This window comes from Actinia tenebrosa, unplaced genomic scaffold, assembly GCF_029948245.1.
Source record: "Actinia tenebrosa isolate PJP-AT-01 unplaced genomic scaffold, QUT_ActTen_1.0 PGA_scaffold14__42_contigs__length_11649687, whole genome shotgun sequence".
Classification (NCBI taxonomy): Eukaryota; Metazoa; Cnidaria; class Anthozoa; order Actiniaria; family Actiniidae; genus Actinia; species Actinia tenebrosa.
In genome coordinates this window covers 8,752,507-8,773,380 of record NW_028292574.1, presented here as the reverse complement: position 1 = coordinate 8,773,380, position 20,874 = coordinate 8,752,507, and the positions used below count along the sequence as shown (strand labels likewise).

The 20,874-nt window shown below is 35.5% G+C and overlaps 1 protein-coding gene across 1 annotated transcript in view; it reads right to left on the bottom strand.

Annotated features, from left to right (window-relative positions):
• Nucleotides 1-20,874, bottom strand: part of LOC116303957 (SCO-spondin) — a 34,113-nt gene that overhangs the window by 1,963 nt on the left and 11,276 nt on the right. The window contains exons 11-48 of the mRNA XM_089029373.1: nucleotides 18,613-18,786; nucleotides 17,937-18,110; nucleotides 17,082-17,255; nucleotides 16,483-16,656; nucleotides 16,069-16,242; nucleotides 15,469-15,642; nucleotides 15,185-15,358; nucleotides 14,597-14,770; nucleotides 13,868-14,044; nucleotides 13,257-13,295; nucleotides 13,004-13,042; nucleotides 12,846-12,884; nucleotides 12,682-12,720; nucleotides 12,519-12,557; nucleotides 12,357-12,389; nucleotides 12,197-12,235; nucleotides 12,039-12,077; nucleotides 11,876-11,914; nucleotides 11,433-11,471; nucleotides 11,272-11,310; nucleotides 10,551-10,589; nucleotides 10,371-10,409; nucleotides 10,212-10,250; nucleotides 10,049-10,092; nucleotides 4,972-5,107; nucleotides 4,600-4,767; nucleotides 4,298-4,462; nucleotides 3,966-4,130; nucleotides 3,393-3,557; nucleotides 3,056-3,220; nucleotides 2,720-2,884; nucleotides 2,384-2,548; nucleotides 2,049-2,213; nucleotides 1,728-1,892; nucleotides 1,047-1,211; nucleotides 704-868; nucleotides 327-491; nucleotides 20-184 (exon numbers count right to left, since the gene is read on the bottom strand). Of these exons, the coding sequence (XP_088885499.1) occupies nucleotides 20-184; nucleotides 327-491; nucleotides 704-868; nucleotides 1,047-1,211; nucleotides 1,728-1,892; nucleotides 2,049-2,213; nucleotides 2,384-2,548; nucleotides 2,720-2,884; nucleotides 3,056-3,220; nucleotides 3,393-3,557; nucleotides 3,966-4,130; nucleotides 4,298-4,462; nucleotides 4,600-4,767; nucleotides 4,972-5,107; nucleotides 10,049-10,092; nucleotides 10,212-10,250; nucleotides 10,371-10,409; nucleotides 10,551-10,589; nucleotides 11,272-11,310; nucleotides 11,433-11,471; nucleotides 11,876-11,914; nucleotides 12,039-12,077; nucleotides 12,197-12,235; nucleotides 12,357-12,389; nucleotides 12,519-12,557; nucleotides 12,682-12,720; nucleotides 12,846-12,884; nucleotides 13,004-13,042; nucleotides 13,257-13,295; nucleotides 13,868-14,044; nucleotides 14,597-14,770; nucleotides 15,185-15,358; nucleotides 15,469-15,642; nucleotides 16,069-16,242; nucleotides 16,483-16,656; nucleotides 17,082-17,255; nucleotides 17,937-18,110; nucleotides 18,613-18,786 (4,437 nt within the window). The remainder of the gene's footprint in view (nucleotides 1-19; nucleotides 185-326; nucleotides 492-703; nucleotides 869-1,046; nucleotides 1,212-1,727; nucleotides 1,893-2,048; nucleotides 2,214-2,383; nucleotides 2,549-2,719; nucleotides 2,885-3,055; nucleotides 3,221-3,392; nucleotides 3,558-3,965; nucleotides 4,131-4,297; nucleotides 4,463-4,599; nucleotides 4,768-4,971; nucleotides 5,108-10,048; nucleotides 10,093-10,211; nucleotides 10,251-10,370; nucleotides 10,410-10,550; nucleotides 10,590-11,271; nucleotides 11,311-11,432; nucleotides 11,472-11,875; nucleotides 11,915-12,038; nucleotides 12,078-12,196; nucleotides 12,236-12,356; nucleotides 12,390-12,518; nucleotides 12,558-12,681; nucleotides 12,721-12,845; nucleotides 12,885-13,003; nucleotides 13,043-13,256; nucleotides 13,296-13,867; nucleotides 14,045-14,596; nucleotides 14,771-15,184; nucleotides 15,359-15,468; nucleotides 15,643-16,068; nucleotides 16,243-16,482; nucleotides 16,657-17,081; nucleotides 17,256-17,936; nucleotides 18,111-18,612; nucleotides 18,787-20,874) is intronic.

Genomic DNA, 20,874 nt, shown 5'->3' with positions numbered 1-20,874 from the left:
ATGCATTTACTGCTTTTACCTGGGCAAGGATGAGTTCCACATGATTGAGTTTCCTCAGAAGGTTTTGGGCATGGTTTTCCTCCATATTTAGGTGGGTAACATTTTCGTGATCTTGTACGGAATCCACCACCACATGTCTTGCTACATTTGGTCCAGCTGCTGTAAGGGTCACAGTATCCATCGACTAGACATGAATGCAAATTATATTGATTTATGATTTCCTAGTTTTGTTTTTAGACAGAGCTTTATGCCGGAATTTTAATAATTTAATAAACCTACACATTTTCAATACCTATACTTATCATGGTAATGAAGGATTGTATTACCTGGACAAGGATGTGTTCCACATTTCTTAGTTTCTTCAGGATATCCAACGTAAGCTTTTCCTCCGTACTTTGGTGGGTAGCATTTTCGTGTTCTCTTACAAGTACCACCTCCACATGTTTTGGTGCATTTACTCCAGCCTCCATAAGCATCACAATATCCATTCACTATGGTTGGAAGACAAAAAATAAGTTAAAAAAAAAAAAAAAAAAAAAAAAAAAAAATCAACGACAGCAAAAAACAAACAAATGGTGCAAAGATTACTTAATACACTTCCGTTATTTATAGATGACAAAGAGGTTATAGAATATTAAACTACAAAACTGTACATGCCATTTTTTCATTTCTTTCTTAACACGGTATTAAAGGATTGTATTACCTGGACAAGGATGTGTTCCACATTTCTTAGTTTCTTCAGGGTATCCAACGTAAGCTTTTCCTCCATATTTAGGTGGGTAGCATTTTCGTGTTCTCGTACAAGTTCCACCACCACAAGTCTTGCTGCAAGCGCCCCAGCTACCATAAGCTTCACAATATCCATCCACTATGGTTGGAAGACAAAAAATAAGTTGGGAAAAAAAAATCAACAACAGCAAAAAACAAACAAATGGTGCCAAGATTACTTGATACACTTCCGTTATTTATAGATGACAAAGAGGTTATCGAATATTAAACTGCAAAAATAAACCTGTCATTTTTCATTAAATAATTGTTAATTTTACCTGGACAAGGATGTGTTCCACATTTCTTAGTTTCTTCAGGGTATCCAACGTAAGCTTTTCCTCCATATTTAGGTGGGTAACATTTTCGTGTTCTCGTACAAGTTCCACCACCACATGTCTTGGTACATTTACTCCAGCTGCCATAAGCATCACAATAGCCATCCACTATGGTTGGAAGATAAAAAAAGTTTCAATAAATACACATATTTAACAGATCCCTAAATGCAGTTATTTTTAGAAGACAACGAGGTTATCGAATATTAAACTGCAAAAATGTACATGTTATTTTTTAATTTCTTAACACAGAGCATTCCAGGTGATCTCGTTTTGACAGCCCATCAAAAACCAGCCAATCGCAGCGCAGGAAGAGAACTGATCAGGCGGTTCATCGAAAAAAAATATGGCGACGGACGTCAGAAAAGATTAATCTGAATCATCTCCGCTACGCTAGCTACGTTATGGACTAGCGCGCAATACATCTAAAATTCTACCTATTCTTATACCGAGTACCTATGGGTCAAATGGCGCATTGTGATTTCAATTCTTTTATGAAATTAACGTGAAATGATGGCTCTTTGTTCGCGTATAATCAGTGAAACTAGGACCGCCTGATCAACTACAACAATTCTTTGCACGCGTTCCCTTGAGATCACCTGGTAATGAAGGAATTGTTAATTTTACCTGGACAAGGATGCGTTCCACATTTCTTAGTTTCTTCAGGATATCCAACGTAAGCCTTTCCTCCGTACTTAGGTGGGTAGCATTTTCGTGTTCTCGTACAAGTTCCACCACCACATGTTTTGGTGCATTTGCTCCAGCTGCCATAAGCATCACAATATCCATCCACTATAGTTGGAAGACGAAAAATAAGTTGAAAAAACAAACAAATGGTGCCCAGATAACTTAATACACTTCAGTTATTTATAGATGATAAAGAGGCTATCGAAGATGAAACTGCACAACTTAGCATATCATTTTTCATTAAATAACTGTTAATTTTACCTGGACAAGGATGCGTTCCACATTTCTTAGTTTCTTCAGGGTATCCAACGTAAGCTTTTCCTCCATATTTAGGTGGGTAGCATTTTCGTGTTCTCGTACAAGTTCCGCCACCACAAGTTTTGGTGCATTTACTCCAGCTGCCATAAGCATCACAATACCCATCCACTTTTGTTGGAATGTGAAAAATAAGTTGAAAAAATACAAATAATTCAGAGATAGCTTAATACACTTCAGTTATTTAAAGATGACAAAGAGGTTATCGAAGATTAAACAGCACAACTGTACATGCCAATTTTTTATTCATTTCTTAACACGGTGTCGAGTGATTGTATTACCTGGACAAGGATGCGTTCCACATTTCTTAGTTTCTTCAGGGTATCCAACGTAAGCTTTTCCTCCGTATTTAGGTGGGTAACATTTTCGTGTTCTCTTACAAGTTCCACCTCCACAAGTTTTGGTGCATTTACTCCAGGTGCCATAAGCATCACAATATCCATCCACTATGGTTGGAAGACGAAAAATAAGTTGAAAAAAATTACAAATAATTCAGAGATAGCTTAATACCCTTCAGTTATTTAAAGATGACAAAGAGGTTATCGCGATTAAACTGCAAAACTGTAAATGTCATTTTTTTATTTCTTTCTTAACACGGTATTAAAGGATTGTATTACCTGGACAAGGATGTGTTCCACATTTCTTAGTTTCTTCAGGGTATCCAACGTAAGCTTTTCCTCCATATTTAGGTGGGTAGCATTTTCGTGTTCTCTTACAAGTTCCACCACCACATGTCTTGGTACATTTACTCCAGGTGCCATAAGCATCACAATATCCATCCACTATGGTAGGATGAAGGAAAAAAAGTTTCAATAAATACAACTTAGTTCATAGATCACTTTATACACTTCAGTTATTTATAGATGACAAAGAGGTTATCGCGATTAAACTGCGAAACTGTAAATGTCATTTTTTTATTTCTTTCTTAACACGGTATTAAAGGATTGTTTTACCTGGACAAGGATGTGTTCCACATTTCTTAGTTTCTTCAGGGTATCCAACGTAAGCTTTTCCTCCATATTTAGGTGGGTAGCATTTTCGTGTTCTCGTACAAGTTCCACCACCACATGTCTTGGTACATTTACTCCAGCTGCCATAAGCATCACAATAGCCATCCACTATGGTAGGATGAAGGAAAAAAAGTTTCAATAAATACAACTTAGTTCATAGATCACTTTATACACTTCAGTTATTTATAGATGACAAAGAGGTTATCGAATATTAAACTGCAAAACTGTACATGTCATTTTTTCATTTCTTTCTTAACACGGTATTAAAGGATTGTTTTACCTGGACAAGGATGTGTTCCACATTTCTTAGTTTCTTCAGGGTATCCAACGTAAGCTTTTCCTCCGTATTTAGGTGGGTAACATTTTCGTGTTCTCTTACAAGTTCCACCACCACATGTTTTGGTACATTTACTCCAGCCGCCATATGCTTCACAATATCCATCGACTAGAAAAAAATAATGAAAAAAAGCATCATCAAAAATCCTATTATTTTAAGCTGAATATAGCATTTGAAATAAAATCGAAATAAAATAAATAATTCTTGGATTGCAACAGTTTCATCTCTACATAGCAAATCTTCTTCCACTTAATTCCAATTGGAATTTAATATCTAATTTTTGCGGATGCATGAAAGATAACCTGAGAAAACCCTTCGAAGCACAGGAGATAGAGAACCAACAAGCAACTCTAGTCAAATACAATACCGAGTAAGAAAATCCAACCTGGGTTATCTAGGTTAGAGGCGAACACTATTCCCAGCTAGATACAGATACTTCAATCTGAGAATTTAATCCGTTATCAATTCCACTATAATAGGTTAATTATGACATTTGCATGTCTAATTTGATCTTACTTGGACAAGGATGTGTTCCACATTTCTTAGTTTCCTTATAGCCACCGCTATAAGCCTTTCCTCCATATTTAGGTGGGTAGCATTTTCGTGTTCTCGTACAAGTTCCACCTCCACATGTCTTGGTACATTTACTCCAGCTGCCATAGGCATCACAATATCCATTCACTATGGTTGGAAGATTGAAAAAAAGTTTCAATAAATACGACTTAGCTCATAGATCACTTAATACATTTCAGTTATTTATAGATGACAAAGAGGTTATCGATTATTAAACTGTAAAAATGTACGTTACTTATATTTGTTCTTAACACAGTATTAAAGGATTGTATTACCTGGACAAGGATGTGTTCCACATTTCTTGGTTTCTTCAGGGTATCCAACGTAAGTTTTTCCTCCGTACTTAGGTGGGTAACATTTTCGTGTTCTCTTACAAGTTCCACCACCACATGTCTTGCTGCAAGCGCCCCAGCCACCATAAGCTTCACAATATCCATCCACTAGTGTTGGAAGATGGAGGAAAGTTCAATATAAGCACTATATAGATGACAAAGTGGTCATCGACGATTAAACTTCAAAACTGTTATTTGTTTCCATTTATTAACATAGTATAAATTAAAAGGATTGATGATTTTACCTGGACAAGGATGAGTTCCACAGTCTTGAGTATGCCTGTCGCTGCCTTCGCATGGTGGAATTTTACCGTACACTGGTGGATTAGCACACACCCTTAAACGATACTGTGTGCCACCTCCACAAGACTTGCTACATTTGCAGAATGGACCCCAAGGTCCCCAGCCTCCAGCTGTAAAAAAAGAAGAAAAAAAAAACCAAATGTAGGATTTTCAATTGCCTTGTTTTACTTTTTCCTTCTGCTCCGCGTTTTCTTTTCATTTTTTCTTTCTTTATTTTTGGCGGTGAGAAAGCATTCCGTAAAGTAATTTTTTTTGTTGCCTAGATTATTTGTAAACACTGAGCACCTCAGGAAACTGTGATCAAGTGTACTTACCATACCCCGATGGGTCATTGAGCGTAGCCGCAATAGCCGAAGCAACCAAGGAAATGAGAGCAACTATTCCAAACAAGGTCTTCATCGTTGCCACAAACCGTACAGGACTGTAGGCAAGTACAAAGTGAAGCATACACTGATCTCACCCCTTATATATAGCAAAACGAAACCGGAAAATTCAGATCTTCAATCCATAGTTGTCAAGGAATTTCTTTGGTTTCAAAAAATTTTTAAAAAAACGACAAATCTCCAAGGAAGTTACTCACATTATTAAGCAAACACATTGGTTCCTACGATACAAGTTGTAATTATAACTTTTCTGCTTCGACCTTGTTTTGATTTCTCAATAACAAGTTATTTTTACCTATAGCTTTTTTCCTTGCTAAGGAAAACAGCATGACAAAGTCATCGAGTATGCAAATGCAACATATTCACATACTGGATGCTTTAACTGTAATAAACTAAAAACTTCACCAACTTAGAAATTATTTATGGGTTAATTAAAATAAAACACAGAAACAGAACTCATGATAAGTATTACGAAAATATTCATTTTTTTAAAAATCTTGTTGTTATTCGTGTTTGTATGTTTTGTTTGCTTGTTAGAGGAGAAGGAGAATGAGAAGGATAAACAAGAAAATAACGACAAAAATATTAGACAGCAGATATGAAACGATATATCAAAACACATGAAAATGTTTTAGTCGCGCGTTCCGGAATTGAAGAACGCGTGGCATCATGGGAAGTTTCTTTTTTTGAATGTTGTAATTCAGATTTCTTTTTAAATAGTTCCACCCAACATGTTCGAATATTCCAATATTTGAATGAAGTAATGTGTCTTGGTGTGGGCTATAGAGGATGCACGGCTCAAAAAGCATCTAGCTTACGAGCCTACCTTGTTTGAATAAAAACATTTATTCATTTATTACTATTTTCACTCAGTTGAACATTGTGGTTGGCTGCAGATCGGTATTGCCCATCCCTGAACGTCATCCGGTATCACGGTATAATGTACTGCTAAGCAACAATTTTTTTTAACGAAGTATAAAAAATTTTAATGCGATTAAAAAAAAAACCTTATTCCTATAGTCGGTCAGGAAATGGGAAAACTGTAGCTTTGTTCATCTTATTCTAAAACCCAGGCACAGTTTATCTCCCGACCTCCTGGTTGGTAAACACCTTCTATGTAATATTTGTTTGTTAATTGACACACAACCGATACCAATATTAAATAGGCGTTTGTAAGTGGCCGTTTAACTTCATTTGGTTAGATTTGTTTCTTGAACCTTTGAATAATTTCTATATTTTACTGAGCTTTTGGGGACGATGATACATTAACATTTGAAACATTTGTTAACCAATTGAATACACTCATTGTTCTCTCTGAGCAATAACACATTTATCTTATCATAACAGTAGCAATTCAAAACTTCAGTTTTTGACTTCTTCTTGACGTCAATTAGATAAAAATAACTGCTAAAAATACCTATGTTTTTAGCTAATGTTTGTTTGTCTGATTGTAAAGTTGAATTTATTGTCCATACGTGAGTCACGACAGTTATTCCTATAGTAATTATTAATTGTAAAAGCTTCTTCTGAGCTAAAAATAAGATTTTTCCACTGGATTCCAATTGGAATTTAGAAGTTGATTTTTCGACGGATGAAGGAAAGGGCCCAGAGAAAAGCTCTTGAAGAATAGGAGAGGACCAAAAACCACTCTTATCATTAACGCATAGCTAGGAAAGCGAGCACAAGTGTCGTCATTGGTGCGAGGCGAGCGCTCTCACTGCTACGTAGTTATGTTGTTCTTTTGTCCTTTGATCTGTCCCTGTCCGGCTGAATTCCTGATGCTCTGTTTTCGTGTGGCGGCTCTCTTACAAATATACACTCTCATATTTTTGATTTTGTTTTTAGAACTTTCAATTTACATATTTAAGATGATCTATTTTTTGCTTATTATATAGTCTCATATACACCCGGTTGCGGGAGGGTCGTCGCGTGGGGGAGGGTAGGGGGTGGATGGGGGGTTGGAGGGGGCATTGATGGTTTGGCGGGGAGGGGATTTGATATATATATATATATTTTACTATTATTTATTATTATTATTCCATTTTGTATATATTTTATCGAGGGCCACCTGAAAATTATCATTTATGGTAACGGTGTTACCCTGTCTAATAAAGTTGTTACGTCGTCTGTCTTCCAAAATTCTAAGATTGATCCCTCCGTCTCTCTCTTTCTCCTTCACTCCCACCCTCGCGCGCAGAAAGTCGTTCTAAAAACGAATAAAAAAAGCTAATCTACACTAGGTAAACTTTTATTCCGTATTTATCCTTTTCCCCCTCAGTGGAAAGTGTTTATACTTTTTTCAAGATCTTTCTTGGCAAGAATATTAGTATGTTTAATGTAGTTAGTATGTTTAATGTAGCAATCTATAGTTTTTTGGGGGGTGGGGGGGGGGGGGGGGGGGGAGTGAGATTGGCAACTAATAATAGAAACGACTTAAACACTGGGTCGAATTTTTTTGATTTCTTTTTTTCATCAAAACAAGTTGTCATTTGAAAAAGTATCTCAATATTATTAAGTCTAGCAGATTTAGACCTTTCAGAAGTGTCAAAAATGTATAAACAATAAGTATATTCCAACAAAGCTTTCTGATTCGATTCACGGCTTCTTCTTCATCAAACATTCCGAAATTTGTCAGTCCAATATTTATATGCTTTCTAGCGTATCTAGGCGTATCTAGCATTGTATCAAAACAACTTTTTACCACAAATTGTTATGAGGCCAGATCAATAAGCTCACGTCAACGAGCGTGCTCTTGCCGTTGGTCTTTTTGATCACTAAAAAGCGTCTAAAAGATGCATGTTATTGGATTTTTCGTGTTAAGCGAAACAAATCGAGGTCCCTTTTTTTTGCCTGAACTCTTGTCGAACCTGGAATGGCGTCAGCAAACTTTGCAGTGAAACCATTCGCTGCGTGCGCTCTTGGGTCCAATTGAGTTTGGATCACATGCTGACGCCATTCCATGTTCGATAAGACTGTACACACCATAGTAAAGGGACATCAATTTGCTAATTACGTTTAAGATTATCGTTTACGGCAAACCTGAAACGTCAGTTTACCATTCAAAACACTTTAAAAAGGTAAATGGAATAGAGGCAAATGATAAGAACGTGGTCATGTTTTCATTTCACGGGAAGAAAAATAGGAATCTAATACACCCTTCTCATAATGGCTGACAAGTGCATGAAAACGAGGTCATCCAGTCATCATTTCACAATAAAAGATATAAAATTACATGAAATGACTTTAAAGAAGAAAAGTATAAAAAAATGACCTTTGTTTTGATCTGAATTAGCGCTAACAGCCTTTATTTTGAATGAGCAGCTTGGCTCAACCTTGCAAGATGACTGGGTGACATCGTTTCCGTGCGTTCATCAGCCGTTATGAGAAGGGTGTATAAACTGTGCGCTTAATCATCCACTTGATAATAGTTCCCTCCACAGTTCCCTGCGTCATCTTGAAAGGTAGCCGTGCCTTTGCAACGAAGCGAGACGAACGGTGAGCTTATAATGATAGAGTTTGTCAGTTTGGTGATATCATTATTAATATATTATTATATCTTATTATTATTATCATTATCATTATTCTTATTATCATTATTATCATTATTATTATTATTATCATTATTATGGAAATTTTTATGGCCAATCCTTATCATTCTAACAATTACACAAGTTCTCTTTTCCATTGTTCTTTCTTGCAAGAGTGCTTTTAATAGCGATGAAATTGCTTTACGATTTCCGCATTCTGTGATAGGATTCATTTTTGGCTTTTCAGCAGCAAATATCTGGTTTCTTTCTCGCTCGTCATCTTTGAGCGTCCTTGTTGTATGTCTGTATTTCTTGAGGTGAATTATTATTATTATTATTATTATTATTTATCATTATTATTTATTATTATTATTACTATTTTCATCACCATCATCATCTCATCATAATCATCATCATTCTTCTTTTTCTTCTTATGAAGAAATAGAAAACCCGCGCGAGTGTTGTGCAAACCCCAAGTGCTTTACGACTGCACACAGCACACCAAGCAAGTTTTTTATTTCTTTTATAAAGTACAAATTACAATAACCGCTATTTTAGATAGGAATGACGCAATAGAAAGTGCGCGTGCGTGCTGTGGTGCTCTCATAAAGCACGTGCTCCCAACCAATCAGAACGCGAGATTTATGACAATTATTTTATAATTCCTCAATAAAGAACATTTGACACTCTATTTCAAAGATCAAAGACCCCAACAAAATCTGATCGTTTATGATTTTGCTTTATTATCAACTATTATTAATACCCCTATATTTCCACAGTTTAAACCTAGCTTCAATTTTAACTATTGTCTTGAAATCTCATTATCTATCATCAAAGTCCTGAAAAAAAAGAAAGAAAAAAATGGAACATTATTCTTGACATAGTGGGTTTTCACTCACGTGAGAAGGCAGCCATAAACAATAGAAACGTTCCATATCAAACTTTCCACATAGAAAAGTTGTCGTTCCGCTCGAGCTGTTTCTTTTACCATATATGGAATGTACTTACCATATTAGGAAATTGGAATATAATTTTCTTCACTAAATAGGCGAATTTCTTGCTCAAAACTGCTCAAAGTTACAGTAAATCGAGTGAAAACATCACTAACTAGTCAGTCATCTTGGTTTTGGCCGAAAAAAGACTGGAAATTGTGTAGGGGAGGGGAGCGTGGTTTGTCACCACAGGAAGCCCGCGAATGACAACAATTGTTTGATATGTGCACAGTATTTGCATAAAAATAGAGTTCAATTCCCGGAGGATAGAAAATGTAGATTGTTTTGGTACCCCATAATGGCCGCTGTGACGTCGCGTGAAAACGCTCTATACTTGTGTGTTGATTTAGTTAGGTCTTTCTCGTGAATGGGCTTCTCTACGACTTGTTTTTAGTTTCCTTCATTTCAAAAAAAATCTAAAAAAATTTACTCCAAATCATATTTACCTTTCTTTCCCAAAGCAATTGTTTTTGGTTTGGCTTCTTGTTAGTAGGCTGGACGTACTGGCTTGACGTCAGGCTTGGGCTCATATGCTAAAAAATGTAAAAACAAAAGCTCAAAAAAATGGACCGTATATCATTTTTTCCGAAATTTACAGCATTGTCAAAAACGTGGTGGAGGGTTTCCAATATTTTGAACCTAATATTTTTACCTGGAGGCACTGGCTTGACGTAAGGCTTGGGCTCGTAAGCTAAAAAATGTAAAAATAAAAGTTCAAAAAAATGGACCATGTATTATTTTTTTGGAAATTTACAGCATTCACAAAAACATGGTGGATGGTTGTCCAATATTTTGAACCTAATATTTTTACCTGGAGGTACTGGCTTCACGTTAGGCTTGGGCTTGTAAGCTAAAAATGTAAAAACAAAAGTTCAAAAAAAAAAAAAAAAAAAAAAAAAAAATGGGCCGTATACTATTTTTTTTCGAAATTTAAAGCATTGTCAAAAATGTGGTGGAGGGTTGTCCAATATTTTAAACCTAATATTTTTACCTGGACGTACTGGCTTGACGTTAGGCTTGGGCTTGTATGCTAAAATATGTAAAAGTAAAAGTTCAAAAAAATGGATCATATATTATTTTTTCCGAAATTTACAGCATTGTCAAAAACGTGGTGGATGGTTGTCCAAAAAAAAGAAATATAAAAAATTGGCCGTATTAGTCTGAAGGTGATCTTGGATGCGACGTTAATATGAAAAAAAAAAAAGTTCAAATTCCATCGAAAAAAATCTAATAATCATTTCTTTTAGTGTTAGCCTTGCATCCAAGATTATTTTGAGAGGAGTCAATTTTTGTGTCTATTAAAGCTCGTGCTCCGTTATGTAAAATATCATACATTTACGCACATACATTTCTTTAGGTCCTTTTTGAAAATATGAGGTCCTTTTTGAAAATATGAGGGCCTTTTTGAAAACCATGATTATGAAAAAGTTATCTCAATAAAGATTATTATTATTATTATTATTATTATTATTATTATTATTACAGCATTGTCTGGAACGTGGTGGATGATTGCCCAATCAAAATGCTCAACTGAGATTTGATACAATCATGCTCTTCGGTAAAATTATCATGCATCGACAATAATTTGGTTCTTATAACTTGGCAATGTTATGATTATTGTTGGTATAACTACATGACTTATTCCAAACGTAATAATTACTCATTATCATTCGATCTAAAACTAGTTAACATACGGAACCTAATATTTTTACCTGGACGTACTGGCTTGACGTAAGGCTTGGGCTTGTATGCTAAAAAAATGTAAAAATAAAAGTTTGAAAAAAGTGGACCTTATATCATTTTTTCGAAAGTTTTTACTCATTATTATTTAATCTAAAACTAGTTCACACACTGAAACTTTTTTTTTTTTTACCTGGACGTACTGGCTTGACGTTAGGCTTGGGCTTGTATGCTAAAAAAATATGTAAAACCAAAAATTCAAAATATGGACCGTACCTATAGTGGGAGTGGTCTTAGATGCGGGGCTAATATAAAAATAATAAAAATAAAAAGACTCCAAATTCCGGGAAAAATGGTATACATTTTTTGTATTTTCTCCTTGCATCCAAATGTATCATTTGTCTTAAAATATCATACATTTCAAGCATTGTCAAGAGCGTCCTGGCTGATGCCATCAAGATTCTTTGTGAAATTATCATTGGCAATCGGCATTATTTTATTCAAAAGCTTTAACTAGCAAAAACATGGTAAAATGATGCTTATTGAATATTATAAGTACTTTTTTTTTCCTCGAAACTTTTTACTCATCACTATTAGAATGAAAAGTAGTTCACACACTGAACCTAACATTTTTACCTGGAGGTACTGGCCTGACGTAAGGCTTGGGCTTGTATACTAAAAATTGGAAAAGTAAAAATTCAAAAAAATGGACCGTATACACCCCCCCCCCCCCCCCGAAAGATTTACTCCTTATTCTTCGATCTAAAAATAGTTCAAATATTGAACCTAATATTTTTACCTGGACGTACTGGCTTGACGTAAGGCTTGGGCTTGTATGCTAAAAAATGTAAAAATAGAAGTTCAAAAAATGGACCGTATATCATTTTTTCCGAAATTTACAGCATTGTCAAAAACGTGGTGGATAGTTGTCCAATATTTTGAACCTAATATTTTTACCTGGACGTATTGGCTTGACGTTAGGCTTGGGCTTGTATGCTAAAAAATGTAAAAGTAAAAGCTCAAAAAAAATGGACCATATATCATTTTTTATCCCGAAAGCTTTACTCGTTTTTATCCGATCTAAAAATAGTTCAAATACTGAACCTAATGTTTGTACCTGGGCGTACTGGCTTGGGCTTGGGTTTGTATGCTAAAAAATATAAAAATATAAAGATAAAAGTTCAAAAAAAATGGACCGTATGTTATTTTTTCAGAAATTTACAGCATTTTCAAAAACGTGGTGGATGGTTGTTCTATATTTTGAACCTAATATTTTTACCTGGACGTACTGGCTTGACGTAAGGCTTGGGCTTGTATGCTAAAAAATGCAAAAATAAAAGTTCAAAAAAAGAAACCGTATATCCCCCCCCCCCCCCCCCGAAATATTTACTCCTTATTCGTCGATCTAAAAATAGTTCAAATATTGAACCTAATATTTTTACCTGGACGTACTGGCTTGACGTAAGGCTTGGGCTTGTAAGCTAAAAAATGTAAAAATAAAAGTTCAAAAAAATGGACCGTATATCCCCCCCCCCCCCCCCCCGAAAGATTTACTCCTTATTCGTCGATCTAAAAATAGTTCAAATATTGAACCTAATGTTTGTACCTGGACGTACTGGCTTGACGTAAGGCTTGGGCTTGTATGCTAAAAAATGTAAAAATGAAAGTTAAAAAATGGACCGTATATTATCTTTTCTGTAAATTTACAGTATTGCCAAAAACGTGGTTGATGGCTGTCCAATATTTTGAACCTAATATTTTTACCTGGACGTACTGGCTTGACGTAAGGCTTGGGCTTGTATGCTAAAAAATGTAAAAACAAAAATTCAACAAAAAAAACAAAAAAAAATTGGATCGCAGCCATCTCAAGGTGATCATAAATGCAAGGCTTGGTGAAAAGCAAAGACCTGATAAAATTATATTTATTGCTAGTATAAGTATAGTATTTTTCCCGCACCTTTTTACTCATTATTATTCGATCTAAAACTAGTTCACACACCGAACCTACTATTTTTACCTGGACGTACTGGTTTGATGTAAGGCTTGGGCTTGTATGCTAAAAAGATGTAAAAATAAAGTTAAAAAAAAAAGAAAAAAAAGAAAAAAAAGGGCCTTACCAATCTGAAGGCTAATGCGAGGCTTATATATGAAAATAATAAAAGTATAAAGACTCCAAATTACAAGGAGAAAATAAAAATCATATATTCTTTTGTGTTTTCTCGTTAGCCTTGCATCCAACTATATCATTATGTAAGATATCATACATTTACAGCATTGTCAAAAACTGGCATGGTCTTTAATTACATCCAAGATCACAAACATATGATGCAATCATGCTCCTTGGAGAAATTATCATTGGCAGTCGACATTATTTTATTCAAAAGCATATGAGAAATATCATACATTTACAGCGCATTGTCAAAAGCGTGGTGGCTGATTGTACAATCACAATACCGGGCAGGGATCGAGATTTGATCATCCGCTATATTAAACTAAAACTAGCAATAAGACATTTTGTAAGATTATTTTTATTACTGGTAAAACTACATATTATTTTTCAAACATTTTTACTCTATTATTAATTATTCTAAAACTAGCCCACACACTGAACCTTATCTGCTCACCTACCTGAATAAGAACAAGCTCTCAAATAGCATTTCCTGGTCTGTTTTGGCACTCCATAGCAAGGTTTACCGCCATAATGAGGTCTTGGCTTGTTGCAAACGCGTGTTCTTGTGCGCGATCCTGCACCACAAGATCTTGAGCAGCTGCTCCATTTTGACCATGCGCCGTATCCACCATTTACTGGAAATTCGAAAGATCGAAGGGATTAGTGATATGGTATTATTTTAGATTGGTTTGGAATTTGATAACTTTTTTACTTGTAATGGGTTTTTCTCCTTTTATTCAAAAAGTTGATTAATTTAAAAAATTGAGAAATTTTCAGAACTAAGAGGTACAGCGTTCGAAATTTTTTGTGAATAGTACGCTGACGAAATTCGTTTTGGTTGATTGCCATTTGAATTGCCATCCAGAAATCAATTGGACGATAAAATAAATCAAAGATTTAAAACAAAATGCTTTGTTCAAATTGTTGGTACACTAACATAACGATGATAATATTTATCAACATGACGATCACTTATTCTCTTTGCGCCACTACTACGTGCTAACAAAACAAGCAACTCTTATAATCGAAGCTAGCTAAGCTCGCAAAACTGGAGTTTTAAGACTACAAGCCGCTTTGCCAATAATTGCACCGGATTTGTCATTAGGGGTATAGAGAATTCTGATCTTGAGGAAAAATTTTTTCTAATTATAGATAAAACCCATCTTAAATGAATATAAAGTGCTTACTTGGGCAGTATCTCTTGACATAGCAATTAACTGATTGTTTGCGAATTCCTCGACATTTACGTCCTCCCCACCGTGGGGCAGGATTGTTACACTTTCTGGATCTGTATTTTTTGCCTTTTCCACAAGGTTTGTTGCATTTGCTCCATTTGGACCACTTTCCCCAGCCTCCGTTAACTGAAATAAAAAAATAATTTTGATAACACATTAAACTCTCCTTAGACGAGATAACTAGCTAAAAACTAGTGTGAGCTGCGTCGGTGTTTCTAATGAAACAGTTATGATAAAAGGGTAAATTATACACCGTGAAAAGAAACGTCAGTGAGTACGTTTTTTCAACTTTTTACGTTGTATAATTTACCTTTTTATCATTAAGCTCTCTTTACTCAAACAAAATGGCCGTTCCACTCATGGCTAACACTAGCACAAGTGAATGAATATTGATGCAAATCTGATATATTGTCATCTTAACAACACCTTCACCAACCTTTTTTGAAATAAATGTATACTGTACAACATGAAGTAGTAACATAACGGCAATATCATTCTCCTATTAGATAAAACCCTCTTAAATGAATATCGCCTACTTACTAGGGCAGTATCTCTTGACATAGCAATTAGCTGATTGTTTGCGAATTCCTTGACATTTACGTCCTCCCCACCGTAGGGCAGGATTGTTACACTTTCTGAATCTGTATTTTTTGCCTTTTCCACAGGGTTTGTTGCATTTGCTCCATTTGGACCACTTTCCCCAGCCTCCGTTAACTAAAATAAAAAATAATTTTCATGACACGTTAAGCTCTCTTTATTCAAACAAAACGTTCGTCCACCCGATGGCTGGAAAAAACCCTCTTAAATATATATCGCCTACTTACTAGGGCAGTATCTCTTGACATAGCAATTAACTGATTGTTTGCGAATTCCTTGACATTTACGTCCTCCCCACCGTGGGGCAGGAGTGTTACACTTTCTGTATCTGTATTTTTTGCCTTTTCCACAAGGTTTGTTGCATTTGCTCCATTTGGACCACTTTCCCCAGCCTCCGTTAACTGAAATGATAAACAATTTTGATAACACATTAAACTCTCCTTATACGAGATAACTAGCTAAAAACTAGTGTGAGCTGCGTCGGTGTTTCTAATGAAACAGTTATGTTAAAAGGGTAAATTATACACCGTGAAAGAAACGTCAGTAAAAGTAAGTTTTTTCAACTTTTTACGTTGTATAATTTACCTTTTTATCATTAAGCTCTCTTTACTCAAACAAAATGGCCGTTCCACTCATGGCTAACACTAACATAAGTGAATGAATATTGATGCAAATCTGATATATTATCATCTTAACAAAACCTTTACCGAGCTTTTTTGAAATAAATGTATATTGTACAACATGAAGTAGTAACATAACGGCAATATCATTCTCCTATTAGATAAAAACCTCTTTTAAAAATTTAAAAATGGTTATAAAGTGCTTACTTGGGCAGTATCTCTTGACATAGCAATTAGCTGATTGCTTGCGAATTCCTTGACATTTACGTCCTCCCCACCGTGTGACAGGATTGTTACACTTTCTGAATCTGTATTTTCTGCCTTTTCCACAAGGTTTGTTACATTTGCTCCATTTGGACCACTTTCCCCAACCTCCGTTAACTAAAAAGAAATTTTAATATCAAATTAAGCTCACTTTGCTAAAACAAAATGGCCGTCCACCTCATGGCTAACATCATTGCGAATGTATAGCTACAAATGCAAATCTGATAAATTATCATCTTAACAACACCTTCCCCAACCTATCTTAAAATAAATGAAAAAATCAAGAAGTACCCACATAACAGGAAAAAATATTTTTCTATTAGATAAACCCATCTTAAATGAATACCAAGTACTTACTTGGGCAGTATCTCTTGACATAGCAATTAGCTGATTGTTTGCGAATTCCTTGACATTTACGTCCTCCCCACCGTGGGGCAGGATTGTTACACTTTCTGAATCTGTATTTTTTGCCTTTGCCACAGGGTTTGTTGCATTTGCTCCATTTGGACCACTTTCCCCAGCCTCCGTTAACTAAAATGATAAACAATTTTGATAACACATTAAACTCTCTTTAGACGAGATAACTAGCTAAAAACTAGTGTGAGCTGCGTCGGTGTTTCTAATGAAACAGTTATGATAAAAGGGTAAATTATAAACAGTGAAAAGAAACGTCAGTGAGTACGTTTTTTCAACTTTTTACGGTGTATAATTTACCTTTCTATCATTACGCTCTCTTTACTCAAACAAAATGGCCGTTCCACTCATGGCTAACACTAGCACAAGTGAATGAATATTGATGCAAATCTGATATGTTATCATCTTAACAAAACCTTTACCGAGCTTTTTTGAAATAAATGTATATTGTACAACATGAAGTAGTAACATAACGGCAATATCATTCTCCTATTAGATAAAACCCTCTTTTAAAAATTCAAAAATGGTTATAAAGTACTTACTTGGGCAGTATCTCTTGACATAGCAATTAGCTGATTGTCTGGGACTTCCTAGGCATTTACGTCCACCCCCCTGTGGGGCAGGATTGTTACACTTTCTGGATCTGTATTTTCTGCCTTTACCACAAGGTTTGTCGCATTTGCCCCATGGGGACCACTTTCCCCAGCATCCGTTAACTGAAATAAAAAATAATTTCAAATATTCAAAAATTAAATATACTAGAATGAATACATAGAAGTTACGTTCTTCCTTTATTCTACTGGCATACCTCTTTAAATAGCCTTTTCACTCATCCAACAAACCTTTCAGTCATTCAGCCAGCCAGCTAGCCAGACTGTTACTCATCCATCGATCCATTTTATTAATAATACGTTTATGAAATCTTCGTTCTTACCATCGTTGTTAAGAATATCGACGTTTGCAACATCAAATTTATCATTAACAGTAGCGCTGTTATCATTCGTTGAAAAAATGACTAAGAATCTTTCTTTCCTTTTTTTCTTCTTTTTTTTCCCGCAAATTTTGTCATCATTGATTTTGACAGAAACTGTTTTCTGTTTTTCTCCAGGACCAAATACGACAGACAGTGGAGTTGGGTTCCCTACACTTTGAAAATCCCCGTTTGCTGCAGAAACAGCGGTTCCATCCTTTGTTCGAATACTTTGAATGTTATAAATGAAACCAAAAAAAGTGCTTGTTGTGCTATGTACAGTTATAAAGCACTGATTGGTAGAACACTAGACAAGTGTTGAGAAGTTGCTTCTCTTTACACTTTAATTGTGTTCTGTTTTTGACTGTTAAAAAGAATAGGAAACAAAGGAAAACAAAAGAAAAATGCGCTCGATAAAAAGTATTACCTGGGCAGGGAACATTTCCATTGCAAACTCTACTCTGTCTTGAATCTCCGCGACAGTTTTTCCCACCGTTAGCTGGGGCAGGTTTGGTGCATGTTCTGGTACGAGATTGGGTCCCTTTTCTGCAAGTTCTACTGCATGGTCCATATGGACCCCAAGCACTCCAACCGCCGTCGACTGTGGTGGTTTGAAAATGTTATAGATCAGTCGACTCATTTTTATTTCGTTTGAGAGAGAAGACAAATTAAATAATTTAAGGAATATGTATTTTGGGAGATTACGAAGGAATCGCTTGAATAATACCATGTTGTGTGGAATTTCAAGCAGTCGGTTACTAGAAATTTCCATCTGTCTTTTCTAATGGGATACTTAGAGTCAGTCTAATGACGACACTGATCAATGCCTCCTCAATCATAGATCACTAATTACTATAGATTGGTTTGCGTCTATTAATCTTTTCTTATTAAACTGATTAATAATTCATGAGGTTTGATAAGTAATCTACAGTATTCGTATTCGGCTATGCCTCGAGTTTGTATATCGGATACAACACGGCCACTCATACTGTATATATTACATGAAAAGTGCATAGCTCTTTATATCATTAAATCCTAATTTTGTATTGCTCAATGAAAACGTATTTATGTTTAGACAGGCTCAATATTACCCTCAAAAGTACCTGGACAAGGAACATTGTTATTACAGACTCTGCGTTGGCTTGGTTTTCCTACACATTTTTTTCCACCGTTAGCTGGCGCAGGGTTGGTGCATGTTCTGGTACGAGACTGTGTTCCACTCTTGCAAGATTTGCTGCATTTGCTGTAGTCACTCCATTTACTCCAGCCACCATCGACTGTAATTGATGGAGATAAATTAGTCAGTTGCTTGAATAGCTTGTATTTTAACGAGCCGAAGATCAAAAAGAAATTTTTTTTTTGGAAATTGCAAGATATTTTCTATCAATAGAGAGTTTTAGATTGAATTTTTTTTCTCCCCGCAAACGGCAAACGTGACCACGTTTTTATAGTTTTCCTGTATTTTACTTTACTATTTACAAACCTTCTCACCAAGCGCAAATACTCTTTTGTTTGTCTAATACTCGGACCTTTTTGCGATTCTTTTTCAGTCATTTAAAAGATTTTTTTACTCATCAACTGACGTTTCACGTTTGCCGTGAACGTAAATCTAAAACTCTCTATTAAGCCAAAAATCCATTTGGCCTACAGGGAATTGTTAATTTACGGAGAACTAAATTAGTGTAAGTAGACAAGGAACATAGTTATTACAGACTTTGTTTTGGCTTACCAACATTCAGCAATGCCACAAGTAGAGATGTTTTTCTTTTTCTTTGGAAGAACTACAGCCGAGTTTCACCAACTCATTACAAAGTTCACTAACCTTTGCAGCCTTCTGTGTTGCAAGCTTTAGATTGCCTTGCATCTCCAATGCATGGAGGGTACTGGCACACTCTTGAACGATACTGAATGCCTCCGCCACACGACTTGCTACATTTGCAATATGGACCCCATGGACCCCAAACGCCTGCAAAAAACGTTTTGTGTTTGTATTGCTGAAGTTGTGTATTTCAGTTTTACCGTGGGTATTTGTGAAGATTTAGACACCAAAATCAAGTTAACCCTGTATAAATGAGTCTGCAATCAAGGAACACAGCGGTAATTTGGAACTCGAAAAAGGTCCCGCACAACGAGACAACCGCCAAGAGGTCATATGTGAAGATATACCTCATGCACCGCCAAGAGGTATGATCCTGATAAACTACCTAACCAGAGAAAAAAATTGGAATTGTCGTTTAGTAAATTACCTCTTGGAGAATAGTAGGGTGATGTAGCTTGAGTACTCGCGTACAAGCAAATAAGAGCAAAAACTCCAGCCATAAACTTCATCGCTGCCATCTTGTGCCTTTCTAGAGCTGTCGAGCCCGAAATGAGATCTCCTGAGAGATCTGCAACCTTTTATAGCGTTGGGTTTTGATAAATCTGCTTTAACTAACAACGTTGGCAATTTACATGGCAACCACTTGCTTTAGCAAAAGAAAGCTATAGTTGCTGTAGTAACAACTCTGATCACGATATCAAAGTTTGCTATGATTGCTGCGGTTTTGGATATTCTGAGAACTCATCTGCGAGCTGCGCGCTGTTTTTTCTTTTCTTTTCTTTTCTTTTCGTTTTTTTTTTTTTTGTTTTGTTTTTTTTGTTTTTTTTTTTTTTGTTTGTTTTTTTTGTTGCTGCCGTCAATCAAAACTAAACAGTCGCAATTATCTCTCATATTTTCGACTGGCGAAAGTTTAAAGCCAAATTCCAACAGGCGCAACTACAGGGTTCGCATGTTAATGAAAATAGCACTAAATCGACGTTTAATCGAAGACCCAATGCCAACTAAGAAAAAAATTTCAAAAATTATTTAAAAATTGTGTTAAGCAATTCAAAACAAATTAAGGCAATTTGTCCCGCTCAAGTGTGTAATAAGAGTTCAATTAAAGTATATTGCCCGTGATAAAAAAGTAAGCGCTACTTCATAATATAATTACCAACAATCGAAAAAATGTCTTGATTTAAGAAACTTTGGTTATACCTTTGACGATAAAATACTAGCGATAACAACTGACGTTTCGATGTCACTGACATCTTTTTCAAAGCTAAACAGAATGAGTTTGAATGAATAATATAGATTAAGTTTAGAGGTAGGTAAGCTCACACGGTAGTGTGGATACAGTGTCAGATTGAAAAATAATGGCCGTGGTTAATTAATGCTCAATATTGACTCGTAATGGCAATGATTGAGTTATGGTATTGGCGGTTCTCTTCTAATTGTGGAAACCATGGCAAACATCATTATTTTTTTACTCTTCTATGATTGGGCTTGTAAGAAAAATATACCTTTTTTTCCCGCTTGCCCAAAACCAGGATGCACTGTGAAGAAA